The 26636-nt window shown below is 56.4% G+C and overlaps 1 protein-coding gene across 7 annotated transcripts in view; it reads left to right on the forward strand.

The window, feature by feature from the left end:
* Positions 1–26636, forward strand: part of PCNT (pericentrin) — a 114109-nt gene that overhangs the window by 41787 nt on the left and 45686 nt on the right. For all 7 annotated transcript variants that reach the window (XM_045540868.1, XM_045540871.1, XM_045540872.1 and 4 more), the window contains 8 exons: positions 93–523; positions 2387–2951; positions 13522–13668; positions 16737–16888; positions 19293–19435; positions 20145–20377; positions 22171–22333; positions 22893–23105. In XM_045540868.1, coding sequence (XP_045396824.1) covers positions 93–523; positions 2387–2951; positions 13522–13668; positions 16737–16888; positions 19293–19435; positions 20145–20377; positions 22171–22333; positions 22893–23105 — 2047 coding nt within the window. The remainder of the gene's footprint in view (positions 1–92; positions 524–2386; positions 2952–13521; positions 13669–16736; positions 16889–19292; positions 19436–20144; positions 20378–22170; positions 22334–22892; positions 23106–26636) is intronic.

Consider the following 26636-nt stretch of genomic DNA (forward strand, 5'->3'; position numbering starts at 1 on the left):
TTTCTCTGTCTTCCAGATGGATTTGGGTCATTATGTTCAATAATCTTTTTGTTTAATTTCTTTCCCCTTGAATAAAATTATGATATCTATAGGTAAAGCATAATTTAGTTGAAGCCCACCAGGAAGAACTGACTAAAACTAAGGAGAAGAATCAGCTAATGAAACAGGAATTAAAAAAAAAAGAAGCCGAGTGGAAAGTTCTAAGTGAGGATCTAAAGAGAGAAGCTGAAGAGAAGTTAACGCTGATGCTTTTTGAGCTGAGAGAAAAGGCTGAGTCTGAGAAGCGGTTGGCACTGAATAAGTTTGAGCTCCGGGAGGAGGAAATGCGGCAGCTGCAGGACCAGCAGGCCACGCAGATCCGGGCCCTGGAGCAGTCCCTGGCGGAGCAGCAGGGCCGCCTGCAGCAGCTGGAGCAGGGGCTGGCCGCGGAGGAGCCGCCGCTGGGCAGCCCGTGTGGGGACAGGGAGCATGTGCCCCGGGTGCAGGAGGACTGCGCCCTGCAGCTGATGCTGGCCCGGAACAGGTGAGTGGCGTGGCAGCCGTGGGCTGGGTGCCAGCCGTCTGGTGGTCTGCTGCCCCCTGACCTCAGGTGTCCAGCCGAGGGCCCAGAGCAGGCCTGGGAGGACACACGTGGGCTCCAGGTGGGCGGAGAGGCCTGGAAGGAGGCGGAGCGGGGTGTGAGGTGCTGAGTTTGCACTCTGAAATCACCGCAGGACAGCTCTGTGTTTGCAACAGAGACGTGCTGGCGGCAGTCACACCCAGACCCCGTGGAGCCGAGCTCCTTGGATGGGAGCGAGCCCCATCTGTCACCTCACTGGTGCTTCACGTGCTTTAAGATTCCAGTAGCAGAACCTTCAACCTCATTTACGAGGTATTATATGGACATGCAGTTTATCCACATAAGTGTTTTTGCATTTTTTTAACTTAAGCATAATTTTTTAAATAAGCATTTTTTTCTAAGATATACATACTTCCCTGAAGGTTTAAGTAGATTTAGAGCACGGTTCGGTTCTTTGCCTCTTTTTATGAGCCTCGGTCTGTTAACAAAAAAAGATGCAACCTCTGTAAAATGATTTACAGAGGTTTATTGTGAGCCGAGTACGTGGGACCCCCCTAGAGCGCGCGGCCTCGCGAGGCCCTGAGAGCTGTGCCCGCCGCAGCTGGGCAGTCTGGTTCCACAGTCACGGAGGCAGAAACTGCACGGGGAAGGTGCGCACTGGTTTGGCCCAAAACGGTGGGACATGTTAAAACAGGGGGATTGCAGGTTACCGGTGGGGTTAAAGGTTCTTTGATTTGTAATTGGTTAAAGAAATGAAACTTTGTCATGTTGTAACTCAAGGAGTCTTTTAGGGTTAGGGTTAGGCCTGTTACTGAGTCACAGAGGTCATCTCTGCGGAGGGCGTGACGAGGCTGGTGTGACCTCCCTGCTCAGGGCCAGCGACTCAGCTTTAAGGTACTTCCGGGGTCCCCTTGGCCAGGAAGGGGTCCATTCAGACAGCTGGGGGCTTAAGATTTTGTTTTAGTTCACAAGTCCATGGCTGTGGTGGCCAGACGCGTCCTTGTTGTGGGGTCTTCGGACGTGCTGTTGGTTCTGTTTTATGTCTGCCCCACCCGCCTTTCCCCTGCGCCACAGTGACATGCAGGAGTTCTGCTCTGGGCTGGAGGGCTCGTGTCCAAATCCACACCCACCACGTGTGAGCCGCATAAACGTGGCCACGAGACCTTAGTGCTCTCACTTGGTGGTAAAGGCTAAATGAGATAATCTATGGAAAACACTTTCATAGGCTTGGCGGATGGTACCTCTTGTTATTTGTGTGAACCTAACAAAGCACATCAGTGATGCAGCTCATGTGCTCCGCAGAGAACTCGGCACTTTCCCCGGACTCCCCCAGTTCCGGGCTCCTGCTGGTTCCTGGTGGGATTCTGGTCCTTTCCTTAGGATTCTTGCTGCCTGCCCTGTCCTTGCCCCACACCACCCGTGGTTCTCTTTAGTTTGCGGTTGGGTTCTTGCTGGAGCCCCTGGAGGTGCAGAGGTTGCCTGGGTTCCCTCCATGGCGACCTGGGCCGGTGCCCCGTGTGAGCGAGTGGCCAGGCCATGTGCCCGCAGTTTCTGGCGGGCACCACGTCCTCCCTCCAGCCAGTGACCTGGTGACTGAGGCTCTGGCCTCTGAGCGCCTGTGGCTTCCTGGGGCCCCTTCGCTCCCCCCGTTTCTGGAGGTGCAGATCTCAGACTTTCTGGCAGGAGAGGGACTGAGGACAGGTGAAATGCAGCATGGCCAGAGCAGTGGGCGTGGGCTTGCTGCGGGAGCCGCGGCTTGGCCTGTGCAGCGTGGGTGCGTCGTCGCTGGGTTTTGCTGTTCTGTGTTCACTTTGAATGTCACCGCAGGTTTTTAGAAGAACGTAAAGTGATCGCAGAGAAATTCAACGCAGAGCAAGACGCCGTTCTGCGGGAGGCCGAGGAGAAGCACGCCCGCGAGCTGCAGCTGCTCCAGGAGAGACACCAGCAGCAGCTCCAGGCCGTGTCGCGGGAGCTCGAGGCCAGGCACCAGGCTGAGCTCCATGAGCTGGCTGCCTCCGTGGAGAACGAACAGCGGGCTCTGCTGGACGCTCGCGTGGCCGAATTGCAGGCGAAACATGCTGCCGAAATCCGTGCTTTGGAAGCGAGACATCGGTCCAGCCTGGACTCGGTGGAGTCCTGCTGCCTGGCTGAGATGCAGACGGTGCGGGGCGAGCACAGGCGGGCCCTCGCGCGTTTGCAGGCGGACTTCACGGAACAGCTGCAGAGGAAGGACGCTGCTCACCAGGCGGTCTTGTCTCAGGAGTTGGAGAAACTTAAGCTGAAACGTGACGAGGAGCTTCAGTCTGCGCAGGACGGGCCGAGAGCTGACACGAGCGCTGGGCCCGTCACCAGCTTGGAGGCCCCGGCCCCAGAGCTGCCGGGAGCGCGCCAGGTGAGGCACCGCCGTACCCCTCGTGTGTGCACGCGTGTGCGTCCACGCAGCTGTGTCTGTGTGTCTTGTGTCAGTGCTGATGTTGGTTTCACTGTGAGGTGGGCTCAGAATAGTATGTTTTAAAGATTATTTTGGTCACAGACTCCTTGATAAAGGCTTTGGCCTCTGATCCTAGAAATGGGGGGGGTGTGAGTGCAGGGGCTCCCCCGTGGCTCCCCCGTGGCTCCGGGGCCGGCCTACACCTCTGCAGTTGGCGGATCTGATTCTCGTGCTGTGTGCACAGAGCCTTGGTCTCCTCTGTTGATGCTTCTGGAAATTAGACGCTCGCGTCACGTTTCAAGAGCGGCCGATCTGCTGGGCGGCACTTTCGGTTGTTAGCATGAAGGGGAGTTGTGTTGCCCAGGGCCCGAGCTGTCTGCGAGGCCGCGTGCCTGGGACCCGAGCGCAGGCCACGCTGTCCTGACTCAGGGCCTGTCCCATCACGCACACCTCGGACATCCTGTGCCTTCGCTCACGTCCTCAATGCGGATGGGGCTGGTCCGGCGCCGTGGGGAGGGCCAGGCCTGCCCCTACAGGAGGGGTCGGCAGCGGGTGGTGATCCGAGCTGACGCCACATGGGAAGTGGCCGTCCTGTCGCTTGGAGCGCGTGTTCCCCGCTGCAGAGGGGGCGTCTCAGGCCGGGCCGTGCGCAGACGCCGGGTGCAAGCGGCCCTGGGGATGTGCGGGTTTCCTGCTCCGCTGCCCGTGGTGTAGCTGGGGGCTCCAGAGTGTTAGCGACTGTCCGCTTTGGTCCAGCTCTGGGTAGGAACAGAGTGTTAGCGACTGTCCGCTTTGGTCCAGCTCTGGGTAAGAACAGAGTGTTAGCGACTATCCGCTTTGGTCCAGCTCTGGGTAAGAAAGGAAGGAAAAGCGACTTTGCTTTAATAGCTGTGAGGACTTCGTTCTCTGTTTCAGCTGGACCTCTCGCGTGGTCCCGGGTTGTGGGCGTGAGAGAATTCCTAGAGAGCAGGCGGGTGAGGGTAGAGACAGCTGCCTGTCTTGGGCCTCTGTGTGCCGTCCTTGGGTTCCCCTGGTGTCAGGGCAGGTGTCAGGGGACATGCCTGTTTGTTTGTTTTGAGATAGTGGCTCACTCTGGCCCAGGCTGGAGGGCAGTGGCGTCATCGCAGCACACTGCAGCCTCAGACTCCTGGGCTCAAGGGATCCTCCTGCCTCTGCCTCCCGAGTTGCTGGGACCACAGGTGCCACCACCACGCCTGGCTTGGGACAAGCTTCCTGAGAGAGAATAGAGCCATGCTGTCTTCTGGGGCTGCATTCAGAGGTGCCTGACCCTGCTGGCAGCACCCTCCGGTGGGTGGGCTGCACCTCTTTGAAGGGACGCGCAGAGAACAGCTCAGCTTCCTCCCATGCCAGCTCCACAGGCAAGCTCTCTCCAACCTGTGGATTTAAATTGTGTTTTCTTGGTTTCTTTGGCTTAAAGAAAATGATCTTTAGGAGAATATTCAGAAAGCAGGAACATGCATTTCACACATGAAATGTGGTTTAAGCCGTGGTTTAACGTCAGTGGTGGAAAGCTTGTTGCAGGCGGCGTAGAAGGGTTAGCCCCCCACAGACGTGGTGTGGGCGGGGCCGCAGCGCCCTGTGGACGGGCCCGAGGGACGCAACCTGGGCAGGAGGAGCCGCCCACCGTGCCGCCTGAGCAGGGCGCTGCTGGAGGAGGAGAGGATCGCGGTTGGGGCAGGGTGGGCACCAGCACCAAGCGGCCCTGCGGGAGCCTGGAGACGGGCATGGCTGAGACGCAGCAGCGGGCAGAGCGGGGCAGGCTGGTGGGCGAGCGACTCTCACAGGGCTCCGCTGCCGAGTCTCCCGGCACTGCGGGCACCCCGGTAGCTGCGGCCGTGGGTGCTGTGGGTCTGTGCTCAGCTCCGTTGGGAGAGGGGTGTGCAAAGTGCCTGGCCACGCGGGACAGAAACAGAGGCAGGTGCCTGTGGGAGGGGCGTTGGGAGGGAGGCCCTGGCCTTGCGCTGTAGGCAGCGGTGGTCCACGGAGCCGTGGTGCTGGTTCGGGTGGTCTGGGACACAGCCCAGGAGGCACAGGGTGCGGGGGGCCCCCGGGCTCCTCTCGAGCGTGGCTCAGGGTAAGGGCGTCTGCTGGGCCCTGGGTCGAGGCTGACAGTGGCCTGTGGAGGCCGAGGCTGAGCTGGAGGCAGCATCCCCACGAGAACGACGAGCATAGCCTGGTGGCACCGTGGTGCTTGTGACTTGTGTTGACACAGAGCACGTGGAGGTCCTTTTACAGACCTACACCGAGTATGGTTTCTTCCAGACTTTTTAAACCTGGTACGTCAGAGTATATGTAAGCACTTATGTCAGATTATGTCAAACAAAGTCAGCAAAGCAATTGGAGCCACTCTGGGACCCTCAGGTCAGGGCCCCGTCCCCAGCCCGTCACACCTGTGCGGATGGGGCTCCATGAGCAGGGTCTCCACGCGAGGATCCGCACCCAGCCCCACCTGGGCAGCAGCGACGCCCACAGCACACAGACACGCAGCACGCACACAGCACAGACAGCCTGTGTAGACGGTGCACACGTGACCCTGCACCCACCCTCGGAGGCAGTGAAGGGCCTGGGCCCGTCAGAGGACTCTGGCTGGACGCCTCGAGGCCCTGGGTGTCCCCGCCTTTCTGTGAGGGAGGGTGAGAGTCTGCGTCTCCTCATAAATAGTTGTATTTTATTTGAAGCCCTGTGCGCAAATCTATTGAGATGATTAGTTTTCGTAAATGCTATTTCTAGGGGGTGTTTTAGATAAGGACATACTAATATCTCATTTCTGCCCATAGAACAAGGCCCTTGCGTTCACCTAGATTTACTAGTTTAACAGTTACTGCTCTTAGTTGTATGTGCCATATGACTGATTTCTGAAATTAGAATTTAAATGTTTGTTCACATGGAAGTTCCTGGAATGAGAATTAGAGGAGATTACAGAAACAAAGGGAAGCATAAAAATGAGACTTCTGCGCTGTGTTGAGGGGAGGTGGCCTTCTCTGGGGTTGCTCCTTGGTCTCCTGGGACCCTTGAAGGGCAGCCTTGAGGGGCCGTCACGGGCCAGGTGGCCAGAGCTGAAGAAGCTTAGGGCTCAGGACCTCAGAGTCCAGGTGGTTCCTAACACAGACATTCCTGCCGCTCCTGCGCCAGCCGAGAGGCAGGTTCCGTGCGGGTCCCCGCGAAGGCCGCCCTCCCCTGCAGGCCCAGAGGCTGGAGCTTCCTGTGGGGTAGAAGCCTCAGCCTGCTGTGGTTTGCAGACGGGTTTGTAGGCATGGCTCTGGGTGGGCTGGCGATGCCCTGAGACCCGAGATGCGCTGAGGACGCTCTGTAGGTCTCTGTCTTCTCTGGAACAGTCAGAGGACTGTCACTAAAGAAATCTGCCCAGTCATCAATATGTTTCCCTTGCCCGTTTTATTGTTCGTAATACAAAGAGCTGTTTACGTTTTGAAGCCGTGTCTTATGTTCTTGGCTCTGCACTTTAATTCTTCTGTGGTGACTGTTCCCTGAGTGGGGGTCTTTGCAGGGTTTTCTAGCTGTGGTACAAGTTTGCTTGAGGAAGTTATCCATTTGCTGCTAAGGATGTGCATGTAGACACTTCTGCGTGATTGTTTTTGTCTATCTGATTTCACAGGAAAGACCAATCAGGCTTGGGGAGGTGGGATGTGCTGTTTTATTTTATTTTAGGTTAACTTTTTGTTGGGGAAAATTTCAACACGTGTAGACGTAGACTAATTTAGTGGCCCCCTGGTCCCAGTGGGGCACACACTGAGTGCATCGGTCCCCTCCTGCCAGTTATTCAGAAGCAAGTCCCAGACACCACGTGTTCCCACCTGCAAACAGGTCCGTAAGGTGTTTCTCCCACAAGATAACACAACCACGGTCCGTTTTAACCAAAAAGCCAACAGCAATCCCTTCGTTTCATCACCTACCAGCCCAAGTGCCACCTCCTCCTGACTGGCTGTTCAGTCAGGACCCACACGGGGCCTCGTCTGCACTGGACCTTTTAAAACCCCGTCCTGTGTGTTGGTTGGCCCCTCGCTCCCGTGAGCGTACCTGCCCTCAGCCCGCCCGCAGCCCGCATTCCGCAGCCCGCATTCCGCAGCCTGTTGCTGAACCTGCTTCCTGGGTGGAGGCCGCTCCTCTCGGCCTTGCCTTGGGCTCTGCCCTGCAGACGGGGCTACGTGAGGCCGCCCAGGTCATTATCCCAAAATAGCAGGGACACGCTGTTCCTCTGCCGCGGCCACACTTCCTCTGGCCCCCAGGATCAGTCGTTGCACCTGTTGGAAAAGCAGAGCTGGTCACAGGCTCGCTGGACACTCGCTCGTGAGGCGATTGAATTACTCCCCAGGCTACTGCCCTTTGGAGTCTGGTTTGAGAAAAGCTCTCTGAAAACGTAAGCTTGATTTCTTTTTGATCAAAATATGTGTCCCCTTGGGAAGTCTCCCCCGTGCCGGCAACACAGAAGTAGGTTGTAATATGACCGGCATTGGTTGCTTAAGGCGATTTTATCTTTTCTTAGATAAGAAAACCAAATTTATTCATACCTTAATATTTGAAAATAGTAAGAGAAGCTGTGGTCGGCTTAGATGTAGTCTGAGTGTCAATTCTTTATCCGTTGGATGCATTTGCACTCTCACGTCAGTCTTCTCTGTGCAGTCCCGCTGTCTGTCTTCTCCAGGCATAGATATTATATTTCCTTAATGATTAAAATGTACGATGTTTTCCTTGTAATTCTGTGCATTTTTAGAAAAACTGGAGAATAACTTTTTAAAAACATCTTTTCTGTATTGCCGTTACCATTTAGAACGTGGTAAACGAAGCAGTTTTACTCCAGGGTGGGAACAGACACGACTGTGGTGAAGGAGCTCTGTGGGGTGCAGGAGTAGGACCCCTTGGAGGTTGAGGGGTAGCCCGAGGACACACACTCCTGCCGGCTGCCCAGCTGTCCCGGAGGTCCGGGGCCTGCGAGGTTGGGCGCTGGCTGCCCTCCCCATGCAGGGCTGCTCCCGACAGAACAGGGCCTCGAGCCCCTGCCACCCTCGGGCAAAAAAAAGGTTAGGGCGACGCCCCCACGGGGCACGAGAGGGTGCTGGAGGCCTGTATGCGGCTGCTGTCCTGCCACATCGAGTCACCGCGGTGCACGTTGTGTCTCCCTGAGCTGCCTAAAACCCTTCCTGAAGCAAAGTGAAGGGTGAGGAACCAGATAAGCTGAGCTTCCGCTGCAGAGGGGCCTGGTGCTGTCTGCTGGGGCCCCCGGGGCCCAGACAGGAAGGGTCGCAGCGTCTGCCCATGCCGGCCACTCCTGGCCGGGGCTGTGTGTGCACCTGCCCTCCGCCCCCCACCGGCCTGGTGAGGCTCAGTGGTCACAGAGGAAGAGAGGTGGCTGTGGCCTGCTGTGCCGTTCCTGAGTGTGGCGAGTATATGAGGCTTCTGTGAAATATTTTTGCCTGAAGGAGGTACCCTGTGGCTCAGAAAAGTTCCCAGAGAACCACTGGTCTAAGCCTCCAAGCTCTGGCTGCGCAGTTCTTGGCTGGGTGAGCACGGGGCTGCCTCAGGGACCTGCAGGTGGGATGCTGAGGGCGCCATGCGCGTCTGGCCCGGGAGCCCACCCACTGCGGTTGTTGCCAGCTCTGCTATTATTGGGATTTATCATGGGCCTTTTCCTGCGTGTTGATTTTTTTCTTATTTTCCTAGTCCCTTGGTCTTAGTCCTGTCAGTTTGCGGTGCCGGCTGGCATACAGGGTTTTGTCCTTGAATTCGCTGACGTTTTGTGGTTGGCAGGCAGGGAGCCAGCACCTTGCTCAGCCCCCTTCCCTGGGCTGCGGCTCCCTTCCTGGCTGGGGGTGGTGCGGGCCACTCCCCGCTCCCTCTGGTGGTTGGGTATGAATGAGGTCATTAAAGCACTTCAGAAACGCTATAGTGTGACACACACATGGCATTAAATCTATTTCAGGAGAGACATTTTATAAAAATGACTGTATTCCTAATTCAGAAATAGTCTGCAGAACTTGAGGGTGTGACGCTAGTGCTGTCCCATGTCAGCCCTGTTTTCTGAGTGTGGCCATTGAGGTGAGAGTCCTCAGCCCACCTGACGTCGCTGGCGAGTTCCAAAGGGATTGATTGCCTGAGAGTGCCGCGCACCCCTCCTCCGTGTGCGGTCCCGCTGGAGAGGTGTGGGGTGGAGGTGACCTCAGGTGTCAGAGCACCCGTGTGTTTATTGTCCCGCTGGAGAGGTGTGGGGTGGAGGTGACCTCAGGTGTCAGAGCACCCGTGTGTTTATTGTCCCGCTGGAGAGGTGTGGGGTGGAGGTGACCTCAGGTGTCAGAGCACCCGTGTGTTTATTGTCCCGCTGGAGAGGTGTGGGGTGGAGGTGACCTCAGGTGTCAGAGCACCCGTGTGTTTATTGTCCCGCTGGAGAGGTGTGGGGTGGAGGTGACCTCAGGTGTCAGAGCACCCGTGTGTTTATTGTCCCGCTGGAGAGGTGTGGGGTGGAGGTGACCTGTGGTGTCAGAGCACCCGTGTGTTTATTGTCCTGCTGGAGAGGTGTGGGGTGGAGGTGACCTGTGGTGTCAGAGCACCCGTGTGTTTATTGTCCTGCTGGAGAGGTGTGGGGTGGACGTGACCTGCGGTATCAGAGCACCCGTGTGTTTATTGTCACACTGGAGAGGTGTGGGGTGGAGGTGACCTCAGGTGTCAGAGCACCCGTGTGTTTATTGTCCCGCTGGAGAGGTGTGGGGTGGAGGTGACCTGTGGTGTCAGAGCACCTGTGTGTTTATTGTCCCGCTGGAGAGGTGTGGGGTGGAGGTGACCTGCGGTGTCAGAGCACCCGTGTGTTTATTGTCACACTGGAGAGGTGTGGGGTGGAGGTGACCTCAGGTGTCAGAGCACCCGTGTGTTTATTGTCACACTGGAGAGGTGTGGGGTGGAGGTGACCTCAGGTGTCAGAGCACCCGTGTGTTTATTGTCCCGCTGGAGAGGTGTGGGGTGGAGGTGACCTGCGGTATCAGAGCACCCGTGTGTTTATTGTCACACTGGAGAGGTGTGGGGTGGAGGTGACCTGCGGTATCAGAGCACCCGTGTGTTTATTGTCACACTGGAGAGGTGTGGGGTGGAGGTGACCTGCGGTATCAGAGCACCCGTGTGTTTATTGTCACACTGGAGAGGTGTGGGGTGGAGGTGACCTCAGGTGTCAGAGCACCCGTGTGTTTATTGTCCCGCTGGAGAGGTGTGGGGTGGAGGTGACCTCAGGTGTCAGAGCACCCGTGTGTTTATTGTCACACTGGAGAGGTGGGGGTGGAGGTGACCTGTGGTGTCAGAGCACCCGTGTGTCTAGGACGCCGTGGGAAGGTGCTCGCTGGGAGGTGGGAGCCCAGCCCCTGTGCTCTTGGAGGAGCTGGAGGAGGAGGGGCAGGCGCAGCCCCGCCAGCCCCAGGTGTTCTGGGGGCTGCCCTTCTTGCTGCGCTTTGCCACCTGCAAAGAAAATTTTCTTTTCTTTTTTTTTTAATTTCAGAATATTACAGGGGTACAAACATTTTGGTTACATGAATTGCGTTTGTACAGTTTGAGTCAAAGTTATAAGTATGCTCATTACCCATATAGTGTGCGTTGTACCCCCAAATTTTATTTTCAATTAGTTTTTAACGTGTAGAGTTAAAACATAAAATAATTTCATTGTCTTGGAAACTGAGCTTTTTCTGGGCAACCTTTGGTCTTGCATTTTAATATTTAAATTTGCTGCTTAACGTACCTTTTCTGCTAAGAAATCGTCATCAGATATCTTAGATTCAAGAAAAGTTTGATTCTAGAACATTTTCATTGCCTCAGAAAGAAACCCCGTCCCCATTTGCGGTTGCTCGTCCCCCTCCCCTCCCCTCCCGCAGTCCCGGGGAGCCTCTAATGCACTTTCTGTCTCCGGGTTTTCCTTGTCTGGACATTTTATATAAGTGGAATCACACAGCGTGTGCCCTTTTGTGCCTGGTGTCTCTCGCTGAGCGTGATCTCTGGGCTTGTTCCCGTCACAGTGTGTGTCAGGACTTGGTGCTTGTCTCCTGTGTGGCCGTCCTGTTGTTCCCCTCTTCTTCCGTCACCACCTGCTTTCCCCTTGATGTCCCTGATGTTTATTTGACTATGCAGCAGTCCCCCTCGTCCACGGGGGGTGGGGGGTGTTCCGAGACCCCCAGTGCCCGAGCTCTCCGTCTGCGCCGTCTTCCCCGTGCACACGCTAGGGGCGAGCTCGCCTTCCCCCGAAGGAGCGCGTGTGGCTTCCCTTTGGCGTATCTGATAATCTGAATTGGCAGCTGCTCTGCCCCTGCACTGGGAGGCTGTGGTTAAGAAAGATGACGGTGACTTGACGCGGGCACTGTCACCCTCACAGTCAGTCTGGTCACCTGGACGGCTACTGAGTGACTGGCAGGTGTGCAGCACACAGGTGGCTGTGCGGACAGAGGGAGCATTCACATCCCCTTCCTGGCTGAGTGACATAGATGTCACCACGCTATTTGGAATGGCATGCAATTGAAAACTTACGAATTATTTGTGGAATATTTTGTTTAATATTTTCAGACTGAAGTTGACCACAGGTAACTGAAAGTTGCAGAAATGAAACCACAAATAAGGAGGGATTACTGTTTATTTTTTTGAGAGGTTTTTTCTTTAGTGCTTGCCCCGGGCATTGTAGTAAATACTTGATAACAGTCTGGTTTAGATTAATGCCAACTTAATTTTATTTTAATTTACATTTTAGAGACAGGGTCTTGCTCTGTCGGCCAGGCTGGTGTGCAGGGATGTGATGACAGCTCACTGAAGCCTCAAACTCATGGGCTCCAGCGTCCTCCCACCTCGGCCTCCTAAAGCGTTCTGGTTACAGGTGTGAGCCACTGTGCCTGGCCCCAACTTAATTGTCATCGTTTACAAAGCAATTTGCCTGTATAGCTTCGTTCCCTCCTCCCTCCTTTGTGCTAATATTGTCATGCAAAGTACATCTTTGTGTATTTTATGCTCATTGCTTTATGTAGTTGTGTCTTAAATCAGATAGGAGAAGAAAGACACAAACTACAATTATTTTGTCTGATATATTTATCTGTATAGTTACCTTTATTGGTACTCTGATATCTTCCTGTAGATTCAGGTTACTACTTAGGGTCATTTTATTCCAGCCTGAAGGACTCCCTTTAGTATTTCTTTTGAGACAGATTCTCACTCTGTTGCCCAGGCTAGAGTGCCGTGGCGTCAGCCTAGCTCACAGCAACCTCAGACTCCTGGGCTCAAGCGATCCTCCTGCCTCAGCCTCCCGAGTAGCTGGGACTACAGGCATGTGCCACCATGCCCGGCTAATTTTTTCTATATATATATTTTTAGCTGTCCATATAATTTCTTTCTATTTTTAGTAGAGACGGGGTCTTGCTCTTGCTCAGGCTGGTCTTGAACTCCTGAGCCCAAATGGTCCTCCCACCTCGGCCTCCCAGAGTGCTAGGATTACAGGTGTGAGCCACTGCGCCTGGGCCCCAGTGAACTTTTAATTTCAGTAATTGTGCTTTTCAGCTCCCAAATATCCAGTTAGTTCTATTTTATCACTTTTATTTCTTCCCTGAGGGGCTGCGTCTGTGGGGGGGCTGCCCTCGGTGCCCTCGGTGCCCCAGCGGGCGGCTCCCCGCTCCGCAGTAGCCTTCGCCTCCTGCTCGTGCAGGGCAGCACGGCCAGCGGGAAGTGGGCGCTGGGGCCTCCTCAGCCCCTCCTGGCACGGACACTGCCCTGCACATGCTTTGCCACCTAGATGCCCAGAACATGCTGGAGCTTTTCAAAGCCCCCTGTGGCCATCTCATTCTCTGGTGTTTCTTTTTAAGCTTTTTGGTCAGCCTCTCTGCAGTCCCAGCTGGTGTCTCCGTCTCAGGCGCTGTGATGTTAAACAGCCGCACGGGTTGTCTTCAGCAGGCCAGCTGGAGACGGAGTGGACTCTGGCTCGGGTCGCGTGAAGGCCGGCCCTGAGGGTGGGGTGCTCCCAGTGCATTCTGTGCGCCCACCAGTGGCTACTGGTTTTCGGGGCTGCCACAGAGATTAGAGAGGAGGGGTGGGATTGGGCGAGTTCAGTCACCCCAAGGCTTGTTGTTCTGATGGAGAAAGAGGGTTTATCTTTTAAAACTGAAGGAACCTAGGTTTCTAAAAATCTTGGATTCTCATGGTCATAATCCCCTGACAATGGTGAATTTCTTAGTCTATTTGAGATGACCCCAGTCACTGTTTGGGAAGGGTAGCAAGCTGTTGGTCCCGCAGAGCTATCGCCAGTGCAGGCTTCTGACCCGTTGAGTGTGCTGTCCCTGAAAGGAGACTTGCCCTCCCGTTCTCCAGTGAGCTCAGCCAAAGCCACGTTCGCTGCAGTCGGCAGCCTTGGTCTGTTTTGTCCCTGCTCTGGGTGTGAGTGGGGGCTCGATGAACATTTGCCAAATGTGCTAAATTCTAGCTCACAGCAGAGAAATGCAATAAGCATAATTGTCTAGCTTAATGGCATTTTTGTTATTATTATTGTGTACAGGGTGAGTTTGAAAGTGAGAAGAAAGCTGCTTTGCATGCAGAACAGGAGCTACGTAGACTTGGGAGCCAGCAGGCACGGGCTCTCTGCCCGAAGGAGAAGGAATCTTTGTCCCTGCAGCTTCAGGAGAAGGATGACCAAATCCAGCAGGTATGTGCAACGCGCCCTTTCTTCATTATTGCTGGTAAGCTGTGTATGACATAAAATGTGTCATTTAACCATTTTCAAGTGTACATTCAGTGTCATTAAGTATGTTCACAATGTTACTGAGACTCTGTCCCTGTCAAACAAGAATTTCCACTCACCCTCTCCCCAGCCCCGGCACCCACCATTCTACTGTCTCCGTGTCTTGACTACTCCGGGGCCTCCCGTGGGTGGAAGCGCACAGGACTTGTCCTTTGGTGACTGTCTTGTTTCCCTTAGCATAATGTCCTTAAGGTCCACCCAGGCTGTAGCCTGTGTTAGAGTTTCAGTCCATTTCATGGCTGAGTAATGTTCCCTGTGTGTACAGACCCACGTTTTGTTTATCTCTTATCTGTTGATAGACACTGAGGTTGTTTCCACCTTGGAGGTTGCGAATAATGCAGCTATGAACGTTGGTGTATGAGTATCTGTTTGACGGCTGCTTTTAGTTTTTTTTGGTGTGTATCTAAGAATGGAATTGCCGGACTGTGTATTAACTCCGTGTTTTACCTGTTTGAGGAGCCACCGAACCGTGTTCCACGGTGGCTGCAGTGTTTCACGTTCCTCCCTGCAGCGCACTAGGGTCCAGTTTCTCCACATCCTCAGCAGCATTTGCTTTTTTGTTTTTATGGAGTAGCCATCCTAGGGGTGTGAGGTGGTTTCTCGTAGTTTTGATTTGCGTTTCCCTCATGGTTAGTGATGTTGAACATCTTTTCAAGTGCTTGTTGGCCATTTGTGTACCATCTTTGGAGAAATGTCTATTCAAGTCCTTTGCCCATTTTTGAATTGGGTTGTTTGGTTTTGTCGTTAAAGTGTTCTGTGTTCCTTTGAAGGTACAGATGTGTTTCCGTACTGTCTTCAGAGACAGTTGCACCGTGTCGGTCTGTCAGAGTAGCACTAGTGCTGTGACCCTATGGTCACGCAGTGCCACTGGATGTGAGCTTTCTCGCACGGTGACTGGAAGTGTCCTTTGCTTGTGACGTGTGCAGGTGCTGCGCTGAGCACTGCAGAACTTTCTCGTTTCTGTTCAGTTCTCTCCTGCGCGTCGTACAGATGCCTCAGATACTGAGGTCCAGCAGGAGTTCTGTGAGTTTCCCAAAATCCCTGGAGATGGAGTGGCAGAATGTTTTGGTAGGACATGGATCACTCTCCCCCAAAGGGCCGGGCAGCAAGCAGGAGCCCCTCCTGTGCTGGGGTGGGAGGGTCCCGGGCGGAGGTGCGGGTGCCTCACCGAGGCCTGGCGGGCATTCTGTGAGGGGGAAGGGCGTTTCCAAATGTTTCCTGAATGTTTTCTTGAAAGTAACAGGAAGTTCTTCCATGATACAATATACGCATTCCCAAAAAGCCTCTTATTCTGTAAAAAACACAAAAAATAACATGGTTCATGGGCCCAATAGAGTTAAAAGTATCCCGCTCAAATCCAATTTTATAACTTAAGTACCAACAAAAACAATGTCGGTTCTAATGAAAGTATTAGCGCAGTTAAAAAGAAATGTTAAATTCTGAATTAGGAAATTGTAAAGTTGATGTAGCGATTTACCTTTGACAAGTGGGGTAAGAGCTTGCCGGAAGGGACGTGGGAGGGGAGTGGCCTGGCGGGTGCAGCCTCCGCTGTCACCTGGCGTGTCCAACTTGTGTTCTGCACGTGCCGCAGGGCGGGCACAGGCTGGCCAGGGCGTCGGCACTCCCAGCGGCTCGAAATAGAACGGGCCGTCGCGGTGGCCCCTGCTGGCCACCCGCCATGGGGCCTGGCCACCGAGGGCCGGTCCTGGGAGTGAGCTGCGGTGAGGCCCGGCCACCCTCCGCCACCTGCACCAGCCTCGCACCGTCGGGCACAGCGTCCCTGTGCCACGGCGTTTTGGGGTAGACTGTTCATCTTCTGTGTCTCTTTTGGTCACTTTTTGGTCATTGTTTGCCATCTTGAAGCTTGAAATTCCCTATTTATTCCATTTTCTTTAATTTTCCCAGCCTGTGTGTCTTAGTCTGAGTTAGCGAGTGGTTTTTATAGAATCTGTATTTTTTTCTGTTTTTCCTCTGAGGACTCCATTGAAGCTGTGTGTGCAGTTAGCTCCTATTCCCTGTAAGGAATTGACTGCAAAATCACGCTCTTCTCTTTCCTCTGGTGTGTCAGCTTCTTGTACCTTCTAACATTCTTGTCTGTCCTCCCACCCCACACGGTGGCTCTCCCTCCTCCCGGAGAGAGCCAGCCGGCAGGGATGTGGCGTGGGGCTTCTCTGTCCCCGTCCCTGTGCTGCCCCAGCCGTGGTCCCCGAAGAGGTGTGCGACCACGCTCACGCTCTGTCTGGGCAGCTGTGAGCAGCTCCTGCAGCAGCTGATGCTGCCAGGACACCGCAGGGGTCGGTTCATTTGTTCTTAGAGAGAAATACGCAAGAAGGGCCTTTGTCTGCCTGGCAAATACTGTTTGCTGTGAGTGCCCGACACAGTGATTTAATTTTTAATTATTATTTGTGAGATGAGTCTTTGGTGAGCCTGCCCCTGTCCCCCCCTGGTGGTGGCTGTGGGCTGGGGTTGTTTATTCCTTTTTTGTAAGTGACAAATAATGGAGGAAAAACCACATTAATAATTTTTACCTTTAATCACCACCTTGCTCACCTTTCTCCATATTCTTACTAAACGGTCAGACTTAGAAGTTGAAAATATCACAAGCTGAGGAGCGCACATACGTACCTTCATAATGTTGAAATATTTTAAGTCAAACTGTTTAAATTTGCGAACTGTCTGTAATCATGAAAGTTATGTTGAAAGTCCCCTACGGCCATTTATTTTTCATTGAATTGTTTGTGAGTGGTTTTTGTTTTTGTTTTGTTTTGTTTTTAGAGACATGGTCTTGCTCTGTCACCCAGGCCGGAGTGCAGTGGCGTCAGCCTTGCTCACGGCAGCCTCAAACTCCTGGGCTCAAGCGATCCTCCTGCCTCAGCCTCCTGAGTAGCTGGGACTACAGGCGTGTGACACTACGCCCAGCATATTTTTAACTAAATGGTTTTAACTAAAGCTTAAAAAATTTTTCTCGATAGCTGGAAGAACAAGTTTTGTCCTTAAGCCACAAGGTGGAAGAGAGCCGTTCTGAACTGGAGATGCTGCAGCAACGGCGTGAAAGGGAGAACCAGGAAGGCGAGAACCTCATCTCCATGCTCAAGGCCGACGTCGACCTGTCTCACAGCGAAAGGTCAGTGTGTCCTTGTCCCCCGTGATGCTGCTCTGCAGTCCTCACTGCCGCCTGGGCCTCCCCTACCCCGGGGTTGGTGTCCCCACGACGTGTCTTCATCCCAGCACGGAGGCGGGTCCGCAGCTCACAGAAAGGCAGCTGCCTGCCGGTGGGCTCTGAGCACCTGTTGTGTGGCACACGTCCCCTGCCACCTGCCGTGGGTCTCTGAGACTGGCCCGTGAGGGGCCGTGGCCCAGTCCCTTCATTCCTCCGCTGTGGAGGCTCACATATGGGTGTCACAGCCCCACCGGGGGACGCCGTGTGTCCTGCGCACACCCACGCGTGTCTGGCGGCTCGCCTGTGCATGGGGACCTGCTGCCAGGCACTGCCAGGCTGGCTGACGGGCGTTGGCTGGCCACGCTGCTGACGGGCGTGTGCTCTGGGAGCTGCGTGGCCCGGGCCTGTGTTTTTCGCGGGGGCCCCGTCGCCCCCCATGAGTGTGAGCTTCTGCGTGTCCAGGGGCTGGTCCTGGGAACCCCCCACCTGCGGTTTGGTGCTGTGGACCCAGCTGTCCCTGTGTCCTGAGGGGTCTTATTTAAGACAGCAGTTGCCTGCTTTGGCCCATGCAGGGTTTCTCCCATGTTGCCTCGTTCTGCAGCTTTGTTTTCTGGGCACGTCTAGAGCATGCCGGGGACTCTTCAGTTGTTTCTTTGTGTCCGATGTCAGGAGATTCTCTTGTTTTTACCTGTCTGGCAGAGCAGTTGGCTCAGCTGCATGTTGGAAACTACAGTTTCCCCCAGGTGCGCGTGTCTTCCCCAGGTGGGCCTGTCCTCCCCAAGTGTGCCTGTCCTCCCCGGGTGTTCCTGTCCTCCCCGGGTGGGCCTGTCCTTCCCGGGTGCACGTGTCCTCCCCGGGTGGGTCTGTCCTCCCCGGGTGTGCCTGTCCTCCCCAGGTGTGCACGTGTCCTCCCCGGGTGTGCCTGTCCTCCCCGGGTGTGCCTGTCCTCCCCAGGTGGGCCTGTCCTCACCAGGTGTGCACCTGTCCTCCCCAGGTGTGCCTGTCCTCCCCGGGTGTGCCTGTCCTCCCCAGGTGGGCCTGTCCTCCCCAGGTGCGTGTCCTCCCCAGGTGTGCATGTCCTCCCCAGGTGGGCCTGTCCTCCCTGCAGGTGGGCTTGCTGGGGCAGGTCTTTCTCTGGACTCCTGCTGCTGCTTTCGTCAGCTTGTCTCCACCCCAGTGTCTCCTGGCTTTGCTTGTTCTAAGTCCTGGACCTGGTGGGTTCAATTTCCCCCTGAACCCGAGTGTCTGGAGGCACCTGCCCCCCATGTGCAGCTATCAAGGCTGTGAGAAGCCAGGTCGGGGATAATGAGACTCACTCAGTCCCCAGCTTAGTTTGTGGGGCATCAGCATCTTTGTCACACTGCAGTTTCCTGTCCTTGTGCACAGGGTCTCTGTGTAGGTCTCTTCATTCTTTTCATAAAGCTTTATGCTTTCTTCCTGAAGATGTCACGTGCATTTTCTAGCACTTGTCTGTAGATGCCTTGAGTGTCCTGAGTCACTGTGGGACGTGGTGGCACCAGTGGCCCTGGGCATGGGGGATGCCAGGGGCCTGAGGTGTTGTGCACAGTGCTGGAGAGCAGGTGGCACGGCCAGGGCACGTTCTCCATCGGGCCCCTGCCCGTGTCTGCCCAGACGTGGCCGGCTAGCAGGGTCTGGGGCTGGCTCTTGGCCACCAGCAGAGGGGTGAGTAGGAGGGAGGGATGGGCCGGGGGGCTGCACAGCAGGCTGTCCTCAGGGGAGTCACCAAGCCAGGGACAGAGGCGTGTCGACACGGCAGGTGGCGCCAGAGTGTGCAGAGGGGCAGGTGCAGGGGACTTCTGATCCTGGGACCAGAAAGACCAGAAAACATTACAAATTGTGCATGTTCATATGATGCCAGAGAGGCGGGGGGCGGGAGCGACGCGCTTCCTCCTCAGGGCTGTGCTGCAGGGGCCCAGGCAGCTGTGTTAGCGTGACTCTGGGTTCTGGGCAGACTTCTTGTAAAACGATGAGTCGTGCAGCCTGTGTGCGAGTGAGCCGAGCGGGAGGCCCCAGAGGTGCCGATGGGCTCAGGCTCCAGGTGCCCACGCACGCCGGCGGCTGGATGCAGCCCCAGGACACGCTTAGGTACTAAGAGCGTCTTAAAAACAACGAGCAGCAGCAGGGAGTTCTGCTCCCCTTCCAGCACCGCTGGAGCCAGCCTCGAAGGGCTCCTGCTGGTCACAGCCTCCTGAGGGTGCGTGTCTCTGGCCCTACCTACTCAGGTGTCTCCATGCACAGAGGCATGCGCTCTTGTGTCCCTAGTGGGCCTCTGGCCAGTTGGCGGCTCCTCACCTTGTCCGGGGCAGGGGTCCCCACAGGTGTGTGTGACTGGGCCTTCCTGTGCCAGGCGGGCTCTCCAGGACGCCCTGCGGAGGCTGCTGGCCTTGTTTGGAGAGACCCTGCAGGCAGCCGTCGCCCTGAGGAGCCAGATTGGAGAACGCGTGGGGCTCTGCCTGGACGATGCAGGTGCAGACCAGGCCCTGCCAGCAGGTGAGTGTGCCGGGCCCTCCGCCCCGTGCTGCAGGCCCCTGCCGTGGGCTCCGCGCTGGGGATGCTCTTGGGAGCTGCCTTCCTCCTCCTGTTGTCAGAGCCGCAGGGGTTCCCGCCTAGGCCCAGCTGCTCACCGCACAAAGAGCTGGTTGCCGAGCCGGGGATTGCCTAGGAAGAAAGGAATTTTTAAAATATGAAAGATGTCTTTTGGGAGAATGAGGAATCAGCCTCAAATCTGTCTCCCTGACTAAGGGAGAGTATGGGCTTTGAAGCAGTGACTGCGGGCGTGGGGGCAGGCCATGGGGGATGGCGAGTCGCAGTGCTGGGGTCCGTCCAGGGCCTGCAGAGCCTTAGCTGCTCGTCCCGCAGAAATTCCGCCACGTCTGGGAAAACTCAGAAAGGTCCCATCGTTAGTTGAAAGTTTCAGGGTTCTGGCCACAGCCCTGCCAGCCTGAGAGCCTAAACCACGCGAGGAGAGATCATGAAACTCAGAGAGTCATTAGAACTTGTCTGTCGTTGGCCACGGTTCCCGCCAACCCCTAGAGAAGGCCGAGGACCGTCCAGGTGGGCCTGCCGCAGGCGCTGCCATGCCCTGCTGTGCAGGTGCCCCTCATTCTTGCGGTGGGTTGTCGTTCTTGGCCCACGCTGTTACGGCACGCGGCTTGCTCACTCAGCGGTGTGTCCTCATGTGCGTGTGCTCCATTTGTAGCTCCGGCGCTTGACGAGACGTGGTCTGACGCGGCCCTGCTGGAGGTGGACAGGACTGTGTCTGAGTGTGCGGAGATGTCCTCCGCGGCTGAGGTCAGCAGTCATGTCCGCGAGAGCTTTCTGATGAGCCCCGACAGCGCGCTGGGGTGTGAGCAGACGGTCAGGAGAGTCTACCAGAGCCTGGGCCTCGCCGTGGACGGCCTCCTGGCGATGGTGCTGGACTCCACCAGGCAGGTGAGGCAGAGGCGCGTGGAGAGGTGGACAGACCGAATAGTCGACGACCTAACGGGTTTGGTGGAGGTCGGCCTCGTTGCGACTGCCACGCACGCTGCTGGCTGTCCACGCGGCGTTGCAGGGCTCACCCCAGCCGTGCAGCCTGGGGGGTGGCCCCGGCTCCCAGGACTCTGTCTGCTCCCTCCTCCTGAGGCATTTGGGGACAGAAGCCCTCGTTTCTGGGAGCTCGTTCACCTCCCTTGGCATCGAGTTTGACCTTCTGTTTCTCCCGACTATCTTCTGATGTGTGTTTTTCCCTAAATAGGGCTTTTTCTGAACCAGAATGAGGAGCGGGGCTTGCTGTGAACAAAAACAGAAGCTCAGTTTGTGTGATTTAGATGATACGCAAATCTGCCTGTACTTGACTTTGTGCACAACGGCAATTCCACACTGAAAGTTTTCATGTTTAGAGATTCTCACTAAAAAAGGGTATTACATTTGTTAACTTTTAAAGAACATTTTAAACAATTAAAAAAGCTGTTAAGGCCGGGCACGGTGGCTCACGCCTGTAATCCCAGCACTCTGGGAGGCCGAGACGGATGGATTGCTCGAGGTCAGGAGTTCGAGACCAGCCTGAGCAAGAGTGAGACCCCATCTCTACCAAAAATAGAAAGAAATGATTTGGACAGCTAAAAATCTATATAGAAAAAATTAGCCGGGCATGGTGGCGCACGCCTGTAGTCCCAGCTACTCGGGAGGCTGAGGCAGGAGGATCACTTAAGCCCAGGAGTTTGAGGTTGCTGTGAGCTAGGCTGACGCCACAGCACTCACTGTAGCCTGGGCGACAAAGCGAGACTCTGTCTCAAAAAAAAAAAGCTGTTAATTAGGAATATGTGGGAAGCAATGAGAGAGCCTTCTTTTTCAGAATCAGCCTGGTTGAAAAGAAGCATTTTTATGTGAAGTGTGCGGTCCAGTTCTCAAACACCTGAGTGGGTTTTCCTCCTCGGGATGGCAGATGAGCCCCCCTGGAAGCTGAGCCTGGAGCTGCTGCCTTCTGCCACTGCCTGTGCTCCCAGGCGTCCCTCTGTTCCCTCCTCTCTCCTAAGGAAGGTCACTGGGCAGATCTGATAAGGAATCGGATGCCTCTGTCTCCAGACCTCTCCGAGGCGTCACGGGCAGGGCTGTGTCTGGGCACCTGAGCCAGGTGCGCTGGGAGTCCTGCCCCACAGAGGGGGAGTCGTGCCCAGAGAAGCGGAGCAGCAGGGTGGGAGCCTCCGGCTGGGGGCCCGGCCTGCCTGAGGAGGCCACGTGGGAGGCTCAGAGGGAGCTGGGCAGGACCGCGCCTGCTACAGGATGGAGTGTGTTCTGGAGGAGGTGACGGCTCAGCTCAAGGGGGCAGCCGAGGCGCCATCGTCAGGGAGGGGCCGGCAAGTTTCCCGAGAGGCTGGGTCTGGACGCCAAGCGTGGACTGGTGTGAGGCCGAGGGAGGCCCTGGCCGGCGCTGGGGCATCTGTGGGGACGGTTGGACGTCGATGTCCTGAGTTCTCAGGTTGACCCGACCTCTCTGCCTAGAAGCCCTGACTGGGCTCATGCCGGGAGGAAAAGGCCCAGGAGGGATGGACGGGGCCTCTCTGCTCGCTGTGGCCCACGGCATCCGCAGGGGGGCCGAGGCCCCGAGGCCCTGTCACCTCACCCTGGCCTTGCCTATGGGGACGGCCCGAGGAGCCTGGGGACGGAGGGAGAGTTCTGTTGATACCTGCACAAGCTTTGCTATTTTTGACACGCAGTTCTGATTTTCAAACGTGTTTTAACAGCTGGAGGAAGCACGACAAATTCACTCTCGTTTTGAAAAAGAATTCAGTTGTAAAAATGAGGAGACGGCGCAGGTCATTAGGAAGCACAAGGAGCTGCTGGCGCACTTGGAGGAGCAGAGCGCGGCCAAGGCTGGGCTGGAGCTGCAGCTGCACACGGCGGAGGGTGAGCGGCACCTGCTGGGCTCGGGCGCCTGGAGTGGGGTTTTAAAAAGCAAAATGTGAATGTAAAATAACGCAGCCAGCGTGAGGCGCCGTGATTCTCTGCAGCACAGCAGCCGCAGCTGGGAGTGGGGTGGGTGTGGGGAGTCGGCGCTGCTGCGGAACAGGCCCCGGCTGTCACGCGTGGCGGGGAGAGCGCATGCGTCCACCTGCCAGGGGCGTGGTGGCCGGGGTCCCTCCGAGCAGGTACCCTCAACTCTGCCTGGGACCCTCGGGTTCCGGGCGGTCCCCTCACCTGGGGTCTCCAATCGGTGCTCTGTGGCCGGCAGGGCTCGGGCCACCAGCGCTGTGGGGTCACTGACACAGCTCTGCGCAGGCCGGGCCCTGTCTGGGGGTCAGGCCCGTGTCTGCTCCTCTGGTGGCTGTGATGGGGGCGTCAGTGCTCGACGCTCAGCCCCGGGTCCCTGGGCGGATGCCTGGCCCCTGGCAGGACCCCAGCCTCTGTGCCTCCTGCCGCTCCGGGAGTCACCTCTGTCCCTGTCTCGCTGCGCCCCCCCCTTCAGGCATCCTGGAGGGACTGAAGGTGGAGAAGGCGGATCTGCAGGAGGTGCTGGGCCGGAAGGAGGAGTCAGAGCGGCACCTCGTCCTGGAGCTGGAGGGCCTGAGGCGGCAGCTGGGGCAGGCGGTGCGGGAGCAGGCGGCGCTGAAGGAGGAATACGGCCACCTGTGGAGCCAGAAGGAAGCTTGGGCCGCGGAAGCGGAGGAGAGAGAGGCAGGTGAGGGCCCGTGTCTGCAGGGGCACGGCAGTGGCCGACCCCCACCTTCTGCGGAAGGGCCACCTTCCTAGAGGGTGAAAACGCGAAACCAGGGCCACTCCTCAGGGGGAGCGTTCGTGTGCAGCGCTGGGCTTCGGGGAGCTCGTGCGGGACCAGCGCCTGCCTGCGTGCTGCCTTTCAGAGGCCGTGGCTGTCCTGGGAGGCGCCGGGAGGTGGGAAGAGCCGGGGGAGGAGCAGGTGTGCAAACGCCACCAGTCTCGGGGGACAAATGACCGATACTGTGGATGAGACCCACTTTCAAATTTTATTTACAAAAACAAGGGGCCTAATGTTAACCCTAATTAGGAAAATATACAGTTTTAGTGAAAGTAGTCTGCGTATCTTCAGACTTTTAGATGTTGCAGTCTTAAAAATATTTAAAATGAAAATGGTCAAAACATAAGGAGCTTAAAGGTAACCGTGTCCCCAGTAGCGGATTCGTGGCAGCGGCTGTCGGCACAAAGGCTTCTCCCGGGGCTGGTGTGGCACCGGTGCTGCTTCCCGGTTCCCCGGCCGCCCCGGGAGGGGCCGTGCGTCTGCGCCACCTGTGAGGGTCCTCAGGGGGCCTGCACTGTGCGTCGGGACCCTGGTCCCTGCAGGTCCCGCCCCAACTGATGCAGAAAAATCCCGTTTTTCTTCTCAACAGTTCTTTATTCTTTTAATTTTCTCTTGGATAAAACAACCAGCTTTTGGTTTTGTTAGTCTTCTCGCTTTTCTCTGTCCTGTGCCCCTGACTCCTGCCGTGCCGTCCCTTGCCGCGGCCGGGCGCTGTGAGCCTCTGCGCCCTACTGCAGGAGGCGGGTTGGGGCCTGTCGCCGGCTGGTCCCCGGCCTGTGGCGCCTGCGCTGGCCCTCGGGTCCCCCAGCTGTGCTTCCTGTAGCCCGAGGGCGTCCTGTGGCGAGTCCTTGTTTCTGCTCACGGGGCCTTTGAGGCCGCCCCGGGCGCCCCCCTAGCCCCTCCTCCTCGTCTCTGCTGCCCTCCGTCCTCTCTTGCTTTGGGTAGACACTCCTGTCGATGCCTCGGCCTGGCCTCTTCCCCTTGGGTATCTTTTTTATTCCCTTTGTCTTCAGTCTTTATGCTTTCAATTGTGTCTCTCACGGATGCTGTGCTGACGTTGCGAGGAGCCTGAGCACGAGCGTCGTCTTCTCGTCCGTTCAGCCGCGTCTGTGTGCAGTGCCTGCGGCCCTCGGGCTGCTCTTGCCGTTTCCGTGTTTCCTCCGTCCCACGCCTGCCTCTGCCATGCGTGCGGCTCTGCCCACAGCGTCCGCCCTCCGTGTGAGGCGCTGGCACGTCCCCTCGCCCTGCGGGCACGGTGCTCCCAGAGGGGGTGTCCGGGGAAAACTGTCTGCAGCTGTGAGTGCCGGGGAGTCTCCTTCGTCCACCACGATCCTTCTGGGAAGCTGTGGCTGGATGCGCAGCGCTAGCTTCTGTTTCTTTTCCCTGAGCACTTGCAGGCTGTGGGCTGTCCTTTCCTCGCGCCTTTGGCCCTCTGTGGGTGTCTCCGATGTCCCCTCCTGCGCTGTGCCCAGCACCGGCCAGGACGAGTTCTCCACGCCGCACTCGCTGAGTCCGAGCTCTGGTGTCTTGTTTTGTCTGCTGTTGTTTCTCCAGACGCTTCTGTCTGCTCACCCTTCTCTGTCCTTGTGGGACACTCCGAACGGGCCGCCCTTCCCAGCGGGCGACTTGCCCTGTGTCTCAGCCAGGGCAGCCGGGCACCCCCTCGGTGGAGACCACCTGGCGCCTTGTTGCTGTGAGCACCGGGACTTCCAGCCCATTCACCTTTTACAGTCGGCACTTGAGACAGACATGGGACCTGCCGGGCCGCCCGGTGGCCTCGTGAGGTACCTGTGCACCTGGGCTCTGCTCGCGGAGCTGGGGCCGCGGCTGCCTCTCTCGTCTGTCTCTGGTCCCCCTGCAGCGAGGCCTGGCCCAGCCCTGGGCGTCCATAGCCGGTGCGAGGGCCGCAGCTGAGGATTTGGGTGCCTTCCTGCAGGGCAGACGCCTGGCGTGGCAGGCGTGGGTCTCCCGGGCCCTTCGTGGTCTCAGGTAGTGTCTCCTCCTTCGCCTTGTTCTGTCACTGGGACCCTCTCGGCGTTTCTCTGGGCTCCTCTTGGTTTACTCTCACTCTGACATTTTTAACCTGCCTCAGTTTCTCACTCTGTTCTCCGTTCCTGCCCTTCACCCTGGCCCTGCAGTTCTGTGCTCCCTTCTGGGGACGTGTTCATTCATGCCCTTTTCACACCACCAGCCACGGGCCTCCACGTGGCGTCTTGGGGCTGCCACTTGGTCCTGTGACTGTCGATCGACCCCCCAGGAGTCTCCAGCCCGGCCTTGCCTCCGCCTGGCATGGCGCCTCTTCAGCCGTGTGCCGTGTTTCACGGCTGTCTTTGCAGTGGTGTTGCCTGTCGTGTTTGTTGTGTCTCCTTTAAAAATTGCTGCTAAAGCCTGTGGGCAGCAGGGCCTGCAGCAGCACAGGGCAGATGGCCTCGTGGAGACGCAGGCGTTGCACGATTGTCGGGGCGCAGCGTCGCTGGAGCCCTGTGGCCGACACACCCCTTGCGTTTCTGACTTTCACGTTCTGGGTCTCGCGTTCCTCTGCTTCCGCCGCAGTAAACGCTGTGTGTTCTCGTTCGTAGGCACACCTGTCACCGTAGCACACAAGGAGCCAGGTTTGTAAACACAAACGGGTGATTGCTGTGTGGTGTGTGTGTGTGTGTGTGTGTGTGTTTGCATTCGATTTTGCAACTTATGTAATAAAGAGGACAAGTACTTAAGAGCTTTTGTGGCAAACTATTAAATAAAATCAAACTATAATCTTCAATATTAATTCATAGAAATTGGCAAAGTTGTTCCATTTTAATGCTCCAGCAAATGCAAGCATTTCTCTAACCATGTTTACAGCAGTTGCTAAGCTGTGCTCTTGCAGGAATTGATGTTTTGTGGTAGTTGTGGTTGTTCAGGGGCTGGGTCGCTGCTCTGGGCCTCCTGGAAGGTGTCCGGGGTCCTGGGCCCCACTGGAGTCCCTGCCTGGTCTGACCCCTGCCACCTCCGCCTCGGTCTGTGTGTCCCTGAGGCCCCGCGTGCTGAGAGCCTGGTGCCTCTCATGGGGCCCTGGAGGCCGTGGTGTCTGGGGTGGGCAGGAGCCCCGTCTGTCCCCGACCGGGGGCGCTGACTGGGACAGCCCTCGCCCTGGGCCCTCGTTAGTCTCAGAGATCGTGGATGCTGTGTCACAACTGCACGTTCAAGGCTAATTGACCGTAACTGCTGGTTTGGTAGCATGAAAATTTACTGAGAATGTTACATTAATGGCAAGGATAGCTTGTCTTAAAGGAGTGATGATTTTTACAAATAAAAATGATCAAATTTTGAAAGCTAGTGAAATGTAAATAAAAATTTGTGAATTCAGATTTCAGTTTGGGGTGGTTTGAACAGTTCAGGGTTCAGCAGCAGCAAGCCCCTTCTTTCAAGACCTTGCTCCTCTGTGGCTTCAGC

Source organism: Lemur catta, chromosome 1 (genome assembly GCF_020740605.2).
Source record: "Lemur catta isolate mLemCat1 chromosome 1, mLemCat1.pri, whole genome shotgun sequence".
Lineage (NCBI taxonomy): Eukaryota > Metazoa > Chordata > Mammalia > Primates > Lemuridae > Lemur > Lemur catta.